Source organism: Melopsittacus undulatus, chromosome 9 (assembly GCF_012275295.1).
Source record: "Melopsittacus undulatus isolate bMelUnd1 chromosome 9, bMelUnd1.mat.Z, whole genome shotgun sequence".
NCBI classification, from domain to species: Eukaryota; Metazoa; Chordata; class Aves; order Psittaciformes; family Psittaculidae; genus Melopsittacus; species Melopsittacus undulatus.
This window is the reverse complement of record NC_047535.1, coordinates 32,170,431-32,186,968: the sequence shown is the minus strand read 5'-3', so window position 1 is coordinate 32,186,968 and position 16,538 is coordinate 32,170,431. Positions and strand designations below refer to the sequence as shown.

Genomic DNA, 16,538 nt, shown 5'->3' with positions numbered 1-16,538 from the left:
CAATGAATGATTCCTGTTCCAGAATTTCATCCAACTCAGCATCTCAGCAGATGCAAAAATATAGATTACTTCACGTTAAGAGAAAAATAGCAGTACTAAATGAGAAACTACAGAAAAACCACACTGCATAAACATATGCTCTTTTCTGAGAAAGCACATACTACCGTAAAGCTCCATCAGGCTTCATACTTCAAAATGAGTACCAGTAGAAACCCTCTGCAAACCCTCAACCTGCACAAATGTGTGATTTCATACTGTCAGTGAAATCTCTCTCATAGATAGGAGATGTGTCAGCAATTGCTGCATAAAAATACGATGGTAACCATTATGAAATCTGATTCTAAGGGATTTTCAGAGACTTTTCCCCTTGTTTCTGTGATGTGCTGTAGTGTACCACCACCCTGCCAATTTGCACCGTTTTCTTTCAAAATTAAGTTATGTAAATCCCAAATCTCCCATGCCACCAGCATGCATGCTCAAACTAGATCAGTTTCACTGCTGGACTGAAACAGAATCACATTGCATAGCTTCAAATCCGTGCTGCTGAATCCATAGCTCCCTTCAAAGTGTTTGATGCTAAATGCAAGGTCCTACACCTGGGTTGGAGCAATCCCAGGCACAGCTGCAGGTTGGGCAAAGAAGTGATTCAAAGCAGCCCTGCAGAGAATGACTTGGGGGTGCTGGTCGATGAGAAAATGAACATGTGCGCTTGCAGCCCAGAAAGCCAAACGTATCCTGGGCTGCATCAAAAGAAGCGTGACCAGCAGGGTTACAGTTTGTGTTCTGCAGTCACTAAGAAACTAAACTATATCTCTCAGATGAAAACTTTACTTACACCTACTTCAAAGCAAGTCAGGCATTTGTCTAGCAGGTAACGCCACAAAATGTAACACCAAGAAAAACATTGCATATTTGAATCCCTCACCATTACATTTGTATTTTTCTAAAGACTATTGCAAGTTTCATCCTGACTTTATCAAGGCCACCATCCTGCCTCCTAAGCATAACAACATCTACATTGTTATGCTTATTTGAAAAAAGACTTTGTGTTTCAGGATCCTTCCCTCCTCTGGAAAAATCAAGCGAGAAGCTTCATTATCTTTGGATAATGGAAACTGTAAAAGAAAAGAACAAAAATAAGCTATCATGATACCATAGTATTATGAACATGGTGCACCTGCAAGTGAAACTGTTAAGTGTTATAAACTGGAAAATTACATCTATGGGAAAAGGACACTCAGATGAAAATGCATTAGATTCAGAGGAATGTTTTAGGTAACTTAGATAAAAGATGTACAAACAGCTGTTTTTCACTTATTTTTAAAATAAAGGGAAGAATAATATGAATTCTACTCACGTGAAATGATATCTAGTTCCATCTCAGGCAAAGCCTTTATTTACTATTTACATTGTTCACTTGCACTGAATTTTTGCAGTCTGACAATTACACAACTACTTCTAGTTCTTTATAAAAATTACAGCACTGTTAATTCAGAGAATGGAAATAGTCATGTATTTCATAATGTATTTCACAGAGAAATACATTTCATATTGAAATATATACCTACCCTATTTCCAGTTGTTTCCTGGGTAAATAAACAGTTTTTTAATTGTTAAATTGAATGCACATTTTGTATCTGATTACCATTTCTATGTACATGTCCATTGTATGTCTACAATACAGTATGTATCACATCCATGGGATTATGCCAGATTTGTTATTGTTAGCCACACAGAGTCAATTGTGCTTGCAGATTGTGAAGCTTCATGTTTCTATTTTTCAAAGGGACAGCAAGTTTTACTACTTACTTGGCCAGAACATTGTAGGTAATGCATGTTCATTCTTCAGCAATCCATTAAACATACAGCAGACAAATTCACTTCTTCATCAGAAAGATGCACCAAATACGTGTTTTTTCTACATTTCTAAATAAAACTTTTTCCCCAGAGTCCAAAAAAAACTCAGTATGCTTTTTCCAGAAGAAAGCAATAAAAAGTTTCTAGAGATGCTCCTTAATACTTTACTTGGATGGAAGAGCAGAATGGCTGAGGCACCAGTTTCTTCATTAAAATCAGCATATAAATATTTCTTTTACAAGATAAGTATTACCAGACAAAAAAAAATGGGGGTTTCTTAGACTCTAAAGCAAATAATTCTGAGTCAGTCTTGGAAAGGGTCAGTTAGAAAAGAACAAACTCTGATGAAACTTATTCCTTATTTTTCATAGTCTTGTCATTCATATTTGAACTTACCCAGTGAGGATGGTGCCTACTGGTTCATAATTCAGCTTCCTGCCCAATATTCTTACTATGGATTGCATTAGTAAGGTCCAAAAGTTAAAAAACCAAAAAGTTAGTGCTGAAGTTGTCTGGAAATGCACCAAAAATTTCTGAAGGCTTGGTTAAGGCCTTGGTCCAAGTCAAATCAGAGTCTGAAATGACATGTCATTAACTTCTTAATATATATAAAAAACGATAAGCCAAGCATCTTCAATTTCTGCCTGTAAAAAACTGGCACACAGGAATGTTTAGGCAGAATATTAAATGATCTGTCAATTTTAGGTCAATGGGGGGATGATCTGGATCTGTTCTGTAGCACAGATTTATTGTTTGTGCAGTATTTAAACTGCTGATTCAGTTCTGTACAAGAATAAAGATGTTTTTTCATGAAAAGATGCCATTTTCGGTGGATTTCCAGCAAGACAAACCAGTCTTTATTACCCTGGAAGATTGATTGTCTATTCAGAAAACCCAAAACCAACCCAAAAGCCCCAAGCACACTTCATTAGCAGAAGTTACATAATTATGGGGTTTTCCCCTTCAGGAAAAACGTTTGAGTGCATTTCAAAGGGGGCAGGGAGAGAGTCAGTAGCATTTAAAAATGTAGGGAATTATCTGGAACCAGACTATCTTTCTTAGTCTAACGTCAGAAAAAAATCAGATTAATTCTACATTAGGTGCTGCATTTAAAGATAAGTAAATTATGGCTTTTAAACCAACTTTACTGCTTTTAGCAATTTTTTTTATGCGCTTGTTCTTAATGCCATTTTTCTTTTGATTCATCAGAATCAGCCTCTATTCACATTGTCAATCTTGTTCGCTTTTATCTGCTTAGAAGAGACTTACATAATCGGGAATTACTATTCCAACAGTGCTCCTGGGGCCACTCTTCTGTTTCCTCTATTTCTGCAGCTCTCCACTTCAATGTATTTTGGTTCTTGAAATCATTTTATCCTTACCACATCAATTTAAATTACATTAGGTCCGAAGCTACTTGGATTTACTCAGTTCTTAACTTCATTCTCTCCTCTCCAGACGCATTTGCTCTCACTGGATGCTTTATTTACATATACAAGCACTTCTTATATTTTGAGCTGTGAGATAACACCATCAACTTTCGCAGTCCATTATGTTTAAGCAGTATTTGACCTCGTCTGATGCCTACTGCAGCTATCACAAAGTGGGCTATGGAAGCCATCACAGAGGCTATGGAAGCGATCTTCAGACTGTAGCACCCCATCCTCTGAACAGCATTTTGATGGGAGTTGAAGGTTAGAATCTGATCAAATACTACTTTTATCTCTTAAGATCACTGGATTTCCCTTGAAGCAGGACCAAGCCCACCAACCCCTCACTTTTGTTCAAACACAAAGCCAGCCGGGGACAGAGGGAAGGAACGGGTCTCCTTGACCTGCTGCTCCCCGGCCACCAGCAGATCGTGAGGGAACAGGAGGCATGGCCAACCCGGAGGGGTGGGAGATGCTCCCTCAACCACCCCCGTGCCATTGACGGCTCACTCGCCGGTTCCACCCTCTCCAGTCCCTTCCGTTTTTGTTCTCTGAGGGCGGCAGCAGCAGGAGGGGCGGTCTGAGAGAGAGGAGGAGGCCGGGGCATCCCCCTCAGGGTGGAGCGTGGTGGGTCCCGCCCCGCCGTTGCTCCTTGCGCCTGCGCGGTGAAGGCAGTGGTATGGCGGCGGCGGCGGCGGCGTGGTGAGTAGTGGTGAGGGCATGGTTTGAGTGGAGCGGGGTTCCTGCCTGCAGCCACGGCCTTGGAGCCTTTCTCCGCTCTCAGAGACGTCGGGGGTGGCGGCGGTTCGCGGCCCTCAGCCGTAGTGATGCTCTGCGGATGGCGAGCCTGGCTTATGCCTTCCCTCACTGCTTCACCTTGGCTTGAGCGGCTTCTCCGCTCGCCCTGGGGTCGTCTGGGGTACGGCCGGCGGGATTCCACTTGCGTGCCACCGGTGCGGCTGGAAAGCTGGCGTTTGACCCAGTTTATCTTGGAGCGGTGCCACATCTGCCTTACCGTAGTGCTGTGAGGGAAAAGCAGTGTTACCGTTTTTCTGAAAGCTCCTGGATGCAACAGAAATACTTCAGTTCACTTTGCTCTTACTTTTCTGTAGTAAAAGGCTGAGAAACTCCATTATTGTCGGATACGTTGATTTTCGGTTGTGGGAAGTGCTGCTGGGGATTGAATGTTGTGATGTTGCGTGGTTCCTAAAATGAGGTCTGTGAAATATCTGGGATTTGTGTGGGAACTTCCAGATTAGGTTGAGGTCATTAGGGGATGCCGAAGGTGTGGCAGTGCTGGGAGGTGGGAACAGCTGTTGGAAAATAAACATGCAGGCTGGCACATCATCCTTGAGGGGTATAAATGGGGGGTTGTTATTTATCCTTTCGCATTGGACTGTGTGGTGTTTGGATAGAGAAGTACATAGAAGTGTACATCAGGTGTTTTTCAGGCCAGGTATCTCTTATCTAGTTACAACTCAGTAAACCCATGGCAGCTTTTCAGCGTGGAAAGGATGGGAATATTGCCCTGGAATCTATGAGTTTATTTATTTTTCATCCTTGTCAAATGATTTAGATTACCCATAGGGGAAAAAAAGTGTAATCTGTTAACTTAGCTCTCCTGAAGTTGTCCGAATGGGGATATGTTTAATAAAGGTAACTGTGAAAGTCAGTGACAACTTGCTCTTTCCCAGGTAATAGTTTTATTTTGCATTTTGTGATAAAAATACTTTTGTCTGAAAAAATTATTTTGCAATTTTTAAAGATGTGTGATTCTGTTTAAGTCCCCTTCTTCCTTTTTCTCCCCCCAGCTGAAATCTAAGCTAAACCTGAGGAAGTGCCTTGCATTTAGAAACTATTGAAGGGTCAGACAAGCTGTATATCAGGTGAGTGGTACTGTGTGAGTTCCTTCTCTCATGCTAAATATATACACATGCCCATGTACATACATATGTATCGTTCTGATGGATGCTAATCATAAACTGTCCTTAAAAACACTTGGTGAAGGAGGTGGCAGGTATCCTCTAAGGAATTTAATTCTGTTACTGCTACTGTGGTACGTTTTCTTCCACTGAATCTTTGGAAGTGTCGTGGTCTAAGCCCGGTCGGCAACTCAGCCACGCAGCCGCTTGCTCACTCCTCCCCCTTCCTCCCCCCCCACTCCCAGAGGGATGGGGAGGAGAATCAAAAGAAGGTAACTTCCACGGATTAACATAAGAACAGTCCAGTAACTAAGGTGTAACACAAACAACTGCTGCTTCCACCAATAATAATAGTGATAAGGGAAATAACAAGGGAAGAGAATACAACCGCTCACCACCTGCTGACTGATACCCAGCCCAACCTGAGCAGTGATCTAACCCTTCCAGGTAATTGCCCCCCGTTTACACAGTGGGCATGACGTGCTGTGGTATGGAATAACTCTTTGGCTAGTTTGGGTCAGGTGTCCTGTCTCTGCTTCCTTCCGGCTTCCCCTCCTCCCTGGCAGAGCATGAGACTCAGAAAGTCCTTGGTCAGAGTAAGCATTACTGAGCTGTAACTAAAAAACATTGGTGTTATCAGCGCTGCTCCCAGGCCGAAAGTCAAAACAACAGCACTGCACCAGCTACTGAGAAGGAGAAAAATTACTGCTACTGCTGAACCCATGGCAGGAAGGCATGTGAGTTTTTTAGGATGCTTCCTCAGATTTGTGAAACCCCTGCAAAATGCTCAAAATAGTAAGCATACTCACACTGGACATTCTGAGTGTGTCCAGCTGCTCGTGTTTAAGCTCTTGTGTCATGAATGTGCTGCGAAGGATCGTTTTTGAATTACTGTGTGTGTGCTATCCCATTATGCATTGAATATAGCAGTATGCTTAGTGCGTGTGCCCGTATAATCTGTTTGGGGTGTACTCGATCTTTTGCTTGTGTTCTGGTTGATAGGTGTATGAATTATGAAATACAGCCCTACTTTTTTGGAAGTATTATCATATTTCAGTATTTTCTAATAGAGATTTGTGATCAGTTCATTAATGAACTGTAAAGATTTAAACATAGTTATAAACCACAGCTACAAAAAGCTGACAAGTTCCAAGACTGACTTTAGTGGGTTTTAAACAGAGCATAGTAAGTGCTTTCCTGTGCTCCAAGTGTTTTCATTCCTTTATATTCAGTTATTTCTTTAAGAGGCACAGAGGTGGTACCTTCACATTCTTGATAAATTTTGTTTTGTTGCTGCTGCTGTGTTTTATTCTTCAGCACATGGAAGACACTTTTGTTAGAATCCGAAATGTTCCTCCTGGAGATTTTTGAAGAGGTACCGTTTGCTCTGATAAGTTGGAAACTACAATAATCTTTCCTTGTTTTTCTGTTTTGATAGGGCCAAGTGGCTTTTCCTGCTGGATTCACCATGATAACTCCAGCTTTTGAACTGACCCAGGATCCTGACTTTCTTACAATAGTAATCAAAGTGCCTTATGCCAGAGCTTCAGAGTTTGATGTGTATTTTGAAGGGGAAGACTTTAAATTTTATGCTAAGCCATACTTCCTTAGGTACGTAGTGGAAGGATTTATACAAAAATTGAACTTTATTAAATAAATATATTCAGTAGAGAAAGAGCTTCATTTTGGTCTCTTCAGAACATTCCTCATCTGCAGCTTTTACACTGTCAACTACAGACAGCCCATTTCGTGCAAAGGATTGCTTTTATGGATCTGGCCACTTCATTGTTAGGCATTAAATTACGTTAAAGGGAGTTGAAAGGAATACTCTTCTAAATTTATTTTACAATAGATTATTATTAAAGTTTAGTAGCTTAATAGATTAAATGCTAATAGATGATGATGATGATTATTAAATAAGTTCTTTACTGTGAGGGCGGTGAAGCACTGGAACAGGTTGCCCAAAGAAGTGATAAAATCCTCCATCCCTGGCAGTGTTCAAGGCCAGGCTGGACAAAGCCTTAGGTGACACAATCTAGTGTGGCACATCCCTGCCCATGGCAGGGGGTTGGAACTAGATCTTAAGGTCCTTTCCAACCCAAACTGTTCTGTAATTCTATGATTAATTGTAAAATGGGAAGACAATTCTGGATGTAAGATGTGTAGAACAAATGTGTATTTTGCCTGTTGAGAGTGAGACACGGTATATTTGATGAAGAATGGATTTTGATGCACTCTTACTGGCATAAGAGAAAAGCCATGTGAGTAGAGGGAGTAGGAAGTGAGCTTCCAGCTGTATCTTTTCTTTAGGTAGAAGAGTCCCTACTATTCTGCAGAAAAGGAGAAAGAGGCAATCTTGGTGTGAGAGTGTTAAGAGAGCCTTTGCCATGACAAACTATTAACCTTTCTTATTTTCTATATCCTATATTATTGGGCATGCTTCTGCTTTAAACATTAGTAGACCACTAGGGATTTTAGTGGACTGGTAGAATGAGTGACTTATTCTGAATAAGCAATACAAGAGCTCTTGAGAGTTCTCATATCCTGTCACTGTGCATTAGCTTGTAGTTTTTAAATTGTAGTATCTTCCAAGTGCTGCATATAATGCAAAGGGTGTCATCTCTGTGGTGGCTGTAACCTCACCCAGGCCAGTAGCCAGGAGTCACAAATCTCATCTCAGATGCTGATCTCTTGTGCTAATATTTAGGGAAATGGATTTTGAAGTAAATGGGGATTTAACTGGATGACTTCCATTACTGTTGAAAGGAGTCATGTAGCTAAGTCCTTTGTGCTACTTTTGGAATATGCCTTACATTTTTATAGGCTGAGACATTAAGTTGTAGAATTAGTGAGGCATTCAATCAGGCATCTCATTTTTGCTTGTAGGTTGACTCTTCCTGGAAGAATTGTAGAAGATGGCAGAGAAAAAGCATCTTACAATACAGACAAAGGTATTCATGAGTGTTATTACTATATATGTCAATAAAAATGCTACTAACTCTCCAATAGTTTATACTATGCACTGGAATTACATAGTACTTTAGTGAAAAACACAATAATGTAAACAAAGGTAAAGTTTCTCCTATGTTACTTAACTTGAATAAGATTTTTTTCGTACTTTCTTGTGTGTATTCAGGCCATCCTTAAGCTCAAAGGATGTGTCCAGAACTGTCTCAATAATGAAATGATTTTGTACACATCCTCTTCAAGCCCTTTGGGGGCAGATATGTTACTGTACTAAGATGATAAGTGTAGTAAATCTGCAAAGAAGTCAGGTAGTGCTGAGTAGAAGTGAGATAATCCTGAGGCAGTCCCTTGGCTGTGTTTTGAGAGAGAAGGCATTAGCTTTTCTCTATACTTCAAGGTGGAAGGTATTTCTGGAATAAAACACACACCTTTTGGAATTAGGTGAAAATTTGTGAAACCTACTAATAAAACCTATAATTTGCTGCTTGCTAAGTCTTTGTTACATGCTTGATTAGGACAATGGATTGCTGAATATAGTTTCTTATGATCTATTGATTGCTTGATTGATGGTGGAAGGATTAAAAATAAAATGGAGCTTGCATTTTGTTGGTTTGGTTTAAATAAAAGTGAGTCAAAAGACCACAACATGTTAAATGTTCTCTTTCATATTCTATCATTAGAATACTTGGGTTTTGTGAAACTTGTGAACTAAGGTTAAAAATGTGCACAGAAATTGATGCATAATAAAATGCGTATGTCCTGGTTTCTATGAGTTTTTCATTAGAAGAAAATGCACTTTTTTGTTTGTTTTGGATATTTTCATGCAGTAATTATATTCTGACTTTCCTTTAAGGAACTTTTACAATTTGGTTACCTAAGGAGATTCCTGGCCAGTATTTTGAGGGACTGGACATGCTGACATCTCTTTTAACACCAAAGAAATCAAGATCTGCAAAACCTTTAGTTGAAGAGATAGGTATGAGGAAACAATACTATTTATACATGTACATAATGATATAGAACTACATAGCGATACATGTAGAAAACTACAGTATTTCTGTTAGTGTCTTGTCCGAGGTACAAGAAGGCTGTGAATTGATCTGAAAGTATGGGTAAATATAGAAACAAAAGTATTGTACTTGATATATGTGTCATCTTAGTTATATTTGCATTTTTTCAAAACATGTTTAGCTTATGCTCATCCTCTGTAGATCGTTGTACCCCTCTAGTGGCTGTATCCACCACACACAGTTGAGTCTTCTGCTTTCTACACACTAGCACAACTGGACCCATAGCTCAAATGGTAGAGGCTAATTAAGGTTACATCAGTAACATCAGTATTTAACAGACAAGAATGTTTATTTGTGGCTAATTTTCTTATGCTTTTCTTCAGTTGTTGATAACATGGCTTTGTTCCTCGTTAATATTGTCTCAGCATCGAGTTTTGATCTTGCTGAAATCAGGGCAGCAATTATTTCAGTCTTTGAGGGCATATAGTTAAAAACTTTAGTGTTCCTGGTTTTCGTTTTTAAAAGTTGGAGAATTCGGAGCAGAACCTATGGATTATTGATATTAGCATCTGCCTGTGTGACCCACTGTTGTGTAAGATTTCTTAGGTGCATTAAAATGAAGAAGGCTTATTGTATTACCAATGTTTTCCTTTCAATTAGAACACAGGTATTTTCTGTGTAATAATTTTCCTTCTTTGACCATGCGATAAATACAGCTGCCTCTGCTGAGTTGTCTGAAGAGGAGGAAGAAGAATTTGACTGGGAAATAGAGCAGACCCCTTACAAAGACAGCGCAGAAAATGGTCTACCACTACAGTACTGTTACGGCTTTGGGAACTTGCGGTCAGGGGTGTTCCAGCGGCTGCAGGTAGATGCGTTTTTGCCTTTTCCTATCATAAAAGTACTGGGTATCGTGCAGTCATCCAGGCTTGTTCTGTGGACAGGAGGGAATCATTAAGTAACTGTTTTCCGTTATCCCATTCCGTTATTCCCACTCCGTTACTGAGAATACTCTGCTTTTGCATGTAGTGGTACAGACAAACCCTTGTTCCTGTGGAAGTAGGGGGTGGTCAAGATTGAGTAAATTGCATAGCAGATTCAAGAGGCTGATCTGTCTCTGGAGTAATTTCAGTGCTGGAGAAAAGGGCTAAATAGGGCCCTTGGTGAAATCAGGCTCTGGAAGTGTGCTGCCGTCACCAGCACAGCTCAGCTGGCCTGTGAAGACATGGGAAAAGGTCTCTATGAAGTAGGCCACGTGCCAGGTGAAGAGTTCTGACAAGCTGCAAACAGTCTGCAGGCTGTTAACAGTCTGATTTAACACTTTTGCATTATATTTGGTACCGTCTTCTGTTCTGACTTCAAACTCTTTTAACATTGTTGTAGAGTGTATTTTGGATGCCATGAATTTTAATTACTTTTTAAGTTAAAGAGAAATTAAAACCAAACCAAAACCAGCAACCAAATGCAAGCTGGCTAATCTGTGTGGTTGTTGCAGTAAAATTTTTTATCATTGTGAAATTAGTGGTGATTTTCTCACTGTACTTTTTATTTTAGACTCTTCTTACCAGACATAACTTTTGAAGTGTGCGTTCTTCAAACTGTCTGTCCACCTAGTATCTGTGGGATTTATAAGGGTTATGCTGATGCACTGCAATTTGCTTTTGCTTTTGCAGATTAATTGTTGAGATAGGAGCTATCAAATGCAGTTACTTTGCTCTTATGTGTTAAGCAATTTAAGTTGTAGCTCCTTAAAGCAGCTTAATTATGTAACTGTACTTACTGCATGAATTGTAGAATTATCAGAATTTGGAGCAGAAGGTTTGCTGTTTATGGAGAATGTATTTAAATGATATTAGGATGTATACACTAGTTTATTAGAGTGAAATTTGTGAAGGAGTACATTTTCTATCAGCTTTAATGTGCCACTACTTAATGATGCTTAAATGTTACTGCAGTTGCCCATTAACTAATGTATGGCCACTTCAGACTCTGAGGGTAATCTCAAAAGTCACAAAAACAGTATCTGTGAGTTTTATCATGCCTCTGTGGTTGCGTGCCTTTGTTAAACATTGCAGATTTTATCATAATGCAGAGTAACGCGCTGCCTTATGATAAAACAGCCTGAATAGAATTCATAATACCCTGAATTCTAAGGAGCTTTGAGTAATTGAATTTCTTTGGAATTTTGATGTTTTATTTGCACAATGGAGCATGAATTTGGAAGATTTGAAAGGGAGATTGAAGAACATCTAGGGATTTCAGTGTAGTAATGCTGATAAGCATTCTTCCTGAACTCTTACTGAATAAATCTTGTATGTGATACATATGGCCTGGTACTATAATTTTTGTTGCATTTTCAGGATGAACTCAGTGATGTTATTGACATTAAGGATCCAGACCAAACTCCTGTAGATGAGCGCAGGAGGAAACGTCTGGCAGCTGAGGCTGCCAAGTTTGAGCCTGATCATTACCTGTGAGTATTGATTTACTTCATCTAGTCAAGTAGAAGTACCTCAATTGAAATATTCACTTTTTCTTTTCAAAAATGTTTGAGTTTTTGGAAATTATAGCTTTACAGCAGAATGAGGAAAAGGTCCAAACCAAGACTTCATGTTTCTTTCTGCTTCATCCCATGAATGTGAAGGTGGAAGTGATTCTTCATGCCTTTCAAGTTTGAGTATTTCAGGCCAAGTTAGGTTCAGAAACTTCCAGATAAGTAACTAAAGTGAAACTATGAGCTCTGTTAATATACTGTGACTCGTGCAAGATTGATTTGGTGGAAAAAGAGCATAGTCCCTGGTAGGGGGAATTAATACTTCTGTTTTGTTGGTGAGAGGGAGGCTTAACACACTTTGAGTTGTTTCAGAAGTTATCTTTGCAAGACTGGTATTTTTCCCATCAGGTTTTTCAGAGGCAGCTGTATGTGTTTCTGTAGCACACAGAAATTAGAAAAGCCTTCTTGAACCATCACTTGGAAGAATGTTTCACTTAGAACTGAAGTAGTTCCTAACCTATAATGTGATGCAACTGACAGTAATTGTAAGTTTCCATCTTAAATCCTGTGTTCTGGCTTGGTGGATGAGCTACAAACATTCAGTTTAATGACTGTGTTTTTGTTGCTTCAGATGATACCAATCCTTCTTCAACAAAAAGTGGTTTTTTTGTGTATCCTGATGAGGAACAGGGGAGAAACTGGCAAGCAAGTGTTCTGTTGCCTTTCAGGAAAATGCAGGCTTGCTGATCTCTTTTAGTTACTTTGTAAAGATACTGAAGGAAGGCAACAAAAAACAGGCAGTGTGAGAGTAAAGCAAATTGTGTCTGTGTTCAGTAGACTGGACAGGTTTTGTGTCATGATCAGGAAGGTATAAGGAATTTTCCTGCTTTTTTTTGTTTGTTTTTGTTCTCGGTATTTATATGATTGCTTGTTGTGAAGAAAAAACTAAAATAAGAGGAGACTTAGAACTTGAATCACTTGGTATAAATCCTCCCAGAAATACTGTATTGAGATTTTTACCACAGTGGCTTCATGCTGAGGTGGAGGTAGTCTCTCTTCCAGAATTCATGTGCAACTCTTCTTTTCCCACCTTGCTACACTAGGTAGGCCCTTGTTTACCTAGAAGTTCATCCCCATCCCTACTGTATCTTTGCCCTTCAGCTGCATACCGTTCCCCAAAGTATATGCAAAAGTACCCAAAGTGGGAGTACTTCCCAATAAAATGCAATTTGCTGCCAGTGACATTGTTGGCGAATTCTTCTCTTTGGAATGTCTTCCTTTAACACCCAGAACAAGTAAGCTTTGTTCACCTTTATGTCATGCTGCAAGCTCATCAATTTCCCAGGTTTCTGGGTGGCTCAGGAAAGGTGGAGGAAGTAAAGAAGGGATGTTGTAAAATAGGAGAATATTGTTTATGCTTTTAATAATGATTATTTTCTGCTTTTATGTCAGAAAATATTTCTAATGTATGGAAAATAGCCTACAGCCAAGTCAGGTGTATTCTATGTATGCATTAAAATATACCCACAAGCACTAGAAGTTGTTGTGACCAGTCTTGTTTAACATCTTTGTCGGTGACATGGACAGTGGGATTGAGTGCGCCCTCAGCAAGTTTGCTGATGACACCAAGATATGTGGTTTGGTTGATACGCTGGAGGGAAGAAATGCTATCCAGAGGGACATTGACACGCTTGTGAGGTGGGCTGATGCCAACCTCATGAAGTTTAACCATGCCAAGTGCAAGGTCCTACACCTGGGTCAGAGCAATCCCAGGCACAGCTACAGGCTGGGCAGAGAAGAGATTCAGAGCAGCCCTGCGAAGGACTTGGGGTCTTGGTCAGTGAGAAAATGAACATGAGCCGGCTTCAGTGTGCGCTTACAGCCCAGGAAGCCAACCGTATCCTGGGCTGCATCAAAAGAAGTGTGACCAGCAGTTCAAAGGAGGTTATCCTGCCCCTCTACTCTGCTCTTGTGAAACCTCACTTGGAGTATTGTGTGCAGTTCTGGTGTCCTCAACATAAAAAGGACATGGAACTGTTGGAACAAGTCCAGAGGAGGCCACGAGGATGATCAGGGGACTGGAACACCTCACGTATGAAGACAGGCTGAGAAAGTTGGAGCTGTTGAGCCTGGAGAAGAGAAGGCTGCGTGGAGACCTCATAGCAGCCTTCCAGTATCTGAAGGGGGCTGTAGGGATGCTGGTGAGGGTCTGTTCATTAGGGACTGTAGTGATAGGACAAGGGATAATGGGTTCAAACTTAAACAGGGAAGGTTTAGATTGGATATAAGGAAGAAATTCTTTCCTGTTAGGGTGGTGAGGCACTGGAATGGGTTGCCCAGGGGAGTTGTGAATGCTCCATCCCTGGCAGTGTTGAAGGCCAGGTTGGATGAAGCCTTGGGTGATATGGTTTAGTGTGAGGTGTCCCTGCCCATGTCAGGGGGGTTGGAACTAGATCTTGAGGTCCTTTCCAACCCTAACTATTCTATGATTCTATGATTGGGTTTGATGTTTGTTTTCTTTCTTCTTTTTTTCACTAGTGCTGATTTTTTTGAAGATGAAGCTGTTCAGCATGTTCTGAAGTACAAACCATGGTGGGTTGATGCTCATAAAGAAATGACAGCCTTGAAGGGGGAAAGTCATCAGGATCAGGACACTCATACAGTTGGTGAGAATATATATGTGTGTATATATATACGCACTTGTTGCTTGAATGATAATTGCTGTGATGCCACAGTATCTTTTAGGTTATTGTTCCTAAGGGAAAAAATATGGTTTTAACTCTACAATTTTTGGTCTTAACCATTCTTCATAAAGGCGTGTTCTGTTACTTCTGTCCTCCAGTAAAAAAAATAGATTCTCTGAGGGACAGCTTTATACTGAAATCTTTGAGACACTTGCATGTGTGTAATTAACAGTATATTATAAAGTGGTTGTTTCATCCTAAGCATTTTATCTGTCAGTTGCCTAGTGTAGTGTGTGATCTCTTTAATCAACAGAGCAAATTTTGGAGTTAATTGTTCATAAAGGCTGTTTCAGGATTTCAGCTATCAATGAAGAAGTTCCCTTTTAAGGGTAAAACCTTTTAAGGGTTTGCTGTAGTAGTTAAGATTTCAAAAGAGATATGAATGTCAGTAAGTCATAGTAATTGAAATCAAATCAAACCTATCTTTGTTTAGTGATTGTAACAGCTAGAAAATGGGTCCTTTGTTGCTGGTGCTTATTTCTTCTCTCTTCAGATTTTTCAAGTAACTGTTCTCCCTTTCTTACTTGTATTTTCAATGGAAAAAATAGCCAAAGCTGGGTTTTGTGCCCAATTCCAAATAAGCTGCAGACACTTCACAGCAAGTTTTGCAAGAATCAGCTGTGGAAGATTGTACTAATATCAGCCCTTTGGCTCTGATAAGCGTGTCTTCTGTAGGGTGTTTTATTGACACAGTAGCACACATGCTTGTGGCATTTATTACTCTACTGATACTTTTATGGGTCTTGGAGGCTTTTTTTCAAAGGAAAATCTTTATGTCCTTTTAGAAGCTAAAAGGGATGATTTCAGGTTTAGTAGGTGACCTTGTGGCAGTACTGTTAACAGGTAACTGAGGTTATCTGTCTGTACACGGTGATTGCAGAGAGCATTACAAGTTACTATTATGCATATTCTTTTATTGTCCTTTGTTCATTTCCTGTGTAGTAGGAAAATCCAACGTAACTGAAGTAGATAATGATAATCCCTTCACCAGAGGGTCTTAGCAAATATTGGTGCACTAATAATACCTGTACATTCACATTTCCTTCAGAACAATGGAATCTGTGTAAGTGTTGTGTACTTCACTGTGAATGTAATCTGATCTTCATTACCGGTCTCTTTTCAGCCTCTAAAGCCAGAAATTGTAAATTATATCCACCATAAGCATTTGATTTAAAAAGCATTGTACAAAGGTACAAGAGGCTTGAAAATAGAATAATGAGGGGTTCTTCTGTTTGTTTTCATCTGTTTACTCCTGAGTAAATGAAACACTGCTAATGTTTGCCTGTATTGACGAATATAATGAAAAGGAAGAGCTGCTGGATGATATTATTGATAAAGGATGGTTTTAGTCCAAATTGAAATTCTGAAATAAAAATGCACACATATGTTGCTGGGTTTCAGGGACAACAGCAGCAGACAAACTGCTCAAAGCCTGGCAAGCTAATGAAAGTTATGCAGAAAATGGAACTACATAAAGGATCATCTTTCTCTAAAACAGTTGTTTTAACAGATGCATTTAGTAGGAGTGATCAGAAGAATTTAGTGTGACCTTCCTATAGCTGAATGAAGTGGCTCAGGTAGTTTATTGGATCTTGAGGAAATTTAAGGAACATGAGAGGCCATCTGGGTTATGTTAATGACAACAACCCACCCTTTTCCTTAAAAAGATCTCAGTTTTGCTAAGGGTGTTTGAATGGGGACAGCAGATGGGGATGGCAAAGGGCAGAATGGAAATCTGAAACCCGTGGAGGTTCTTAAACCTGAGTGAGTTGTGGTGAAAGCAACCACCATGAGAGGGAGTACAGGTTCTACTTGAAAGTTTTTTAGGAATAGAATGCAAAATGGTAAAAGGTAGATCTGGGTTCTTGGACCTGGAGCCTGACTATCAATAGGATGTGTTACCTGTGGTTTTGTATTGCTTTTATGCTTTATCCAATCAATGGGATGGTCTGGTTAATATGAGTTACAGATTCAGGAATTCTTACCAGCTGAATGCAGTTTGACTTTATATCTGTGTTAACTCGTATTCCAGTATGCATGCTTGGTAAGTGGAAGTGACATGAAAAAGGCACATAAAAACAACAAGGACCATGCTGAGTGAAGGGCCTTCTTTA

At 39.8% G+C, this 16,538-nt stretch overlaps 1 protein-coding gene across 1 annotated transcript in view; it reads left to right on the top strand.

Moving 5' to 3' along the window:
• Positions 1-3,952: 3,952 nt before the first annotated feature.
• SHQ1 (SHQ1, H/ACA ribonucleoprotein assembly factor) overlaps positions 3,953-16,538 on the top strand; it is a 54,143-nt gene continuing 41,557 nt past the window's right edge. Inside the window, exons 1-8 of the mRNA XM_034066556.1 lie at positions 3,953-3,989; positions 5,099-5,173; positions 6,648-6,820; positions 8,096-8,160; positions 9,030-9,152; positions 9,903-10,054; positions 11,547-11,659; positions 14,219-14,346. Coding sequence (XP_033922447.1) covers positions 6,678-6,820; positions 8,096-8,160; positions 9,030-9,152; positions 9,903-10,054; positions 11,547-11,659; positions 14,219-14,346 — 724 coding nt within the window. The 5' untranslated portion in view covers positions 3,953-3,989; positions 5,099-5,173; positions 6,648-6,677. The remainder of the gene's footprint in view (positions 3,990-5,098; positions 5,174-6,647; positions 6,821-8,095; positions 8,161-9,029; positions 9,153-9,902; positions 10,055-11,546; positions 11,660-14,218; positions 14,347-16,538) is intronic.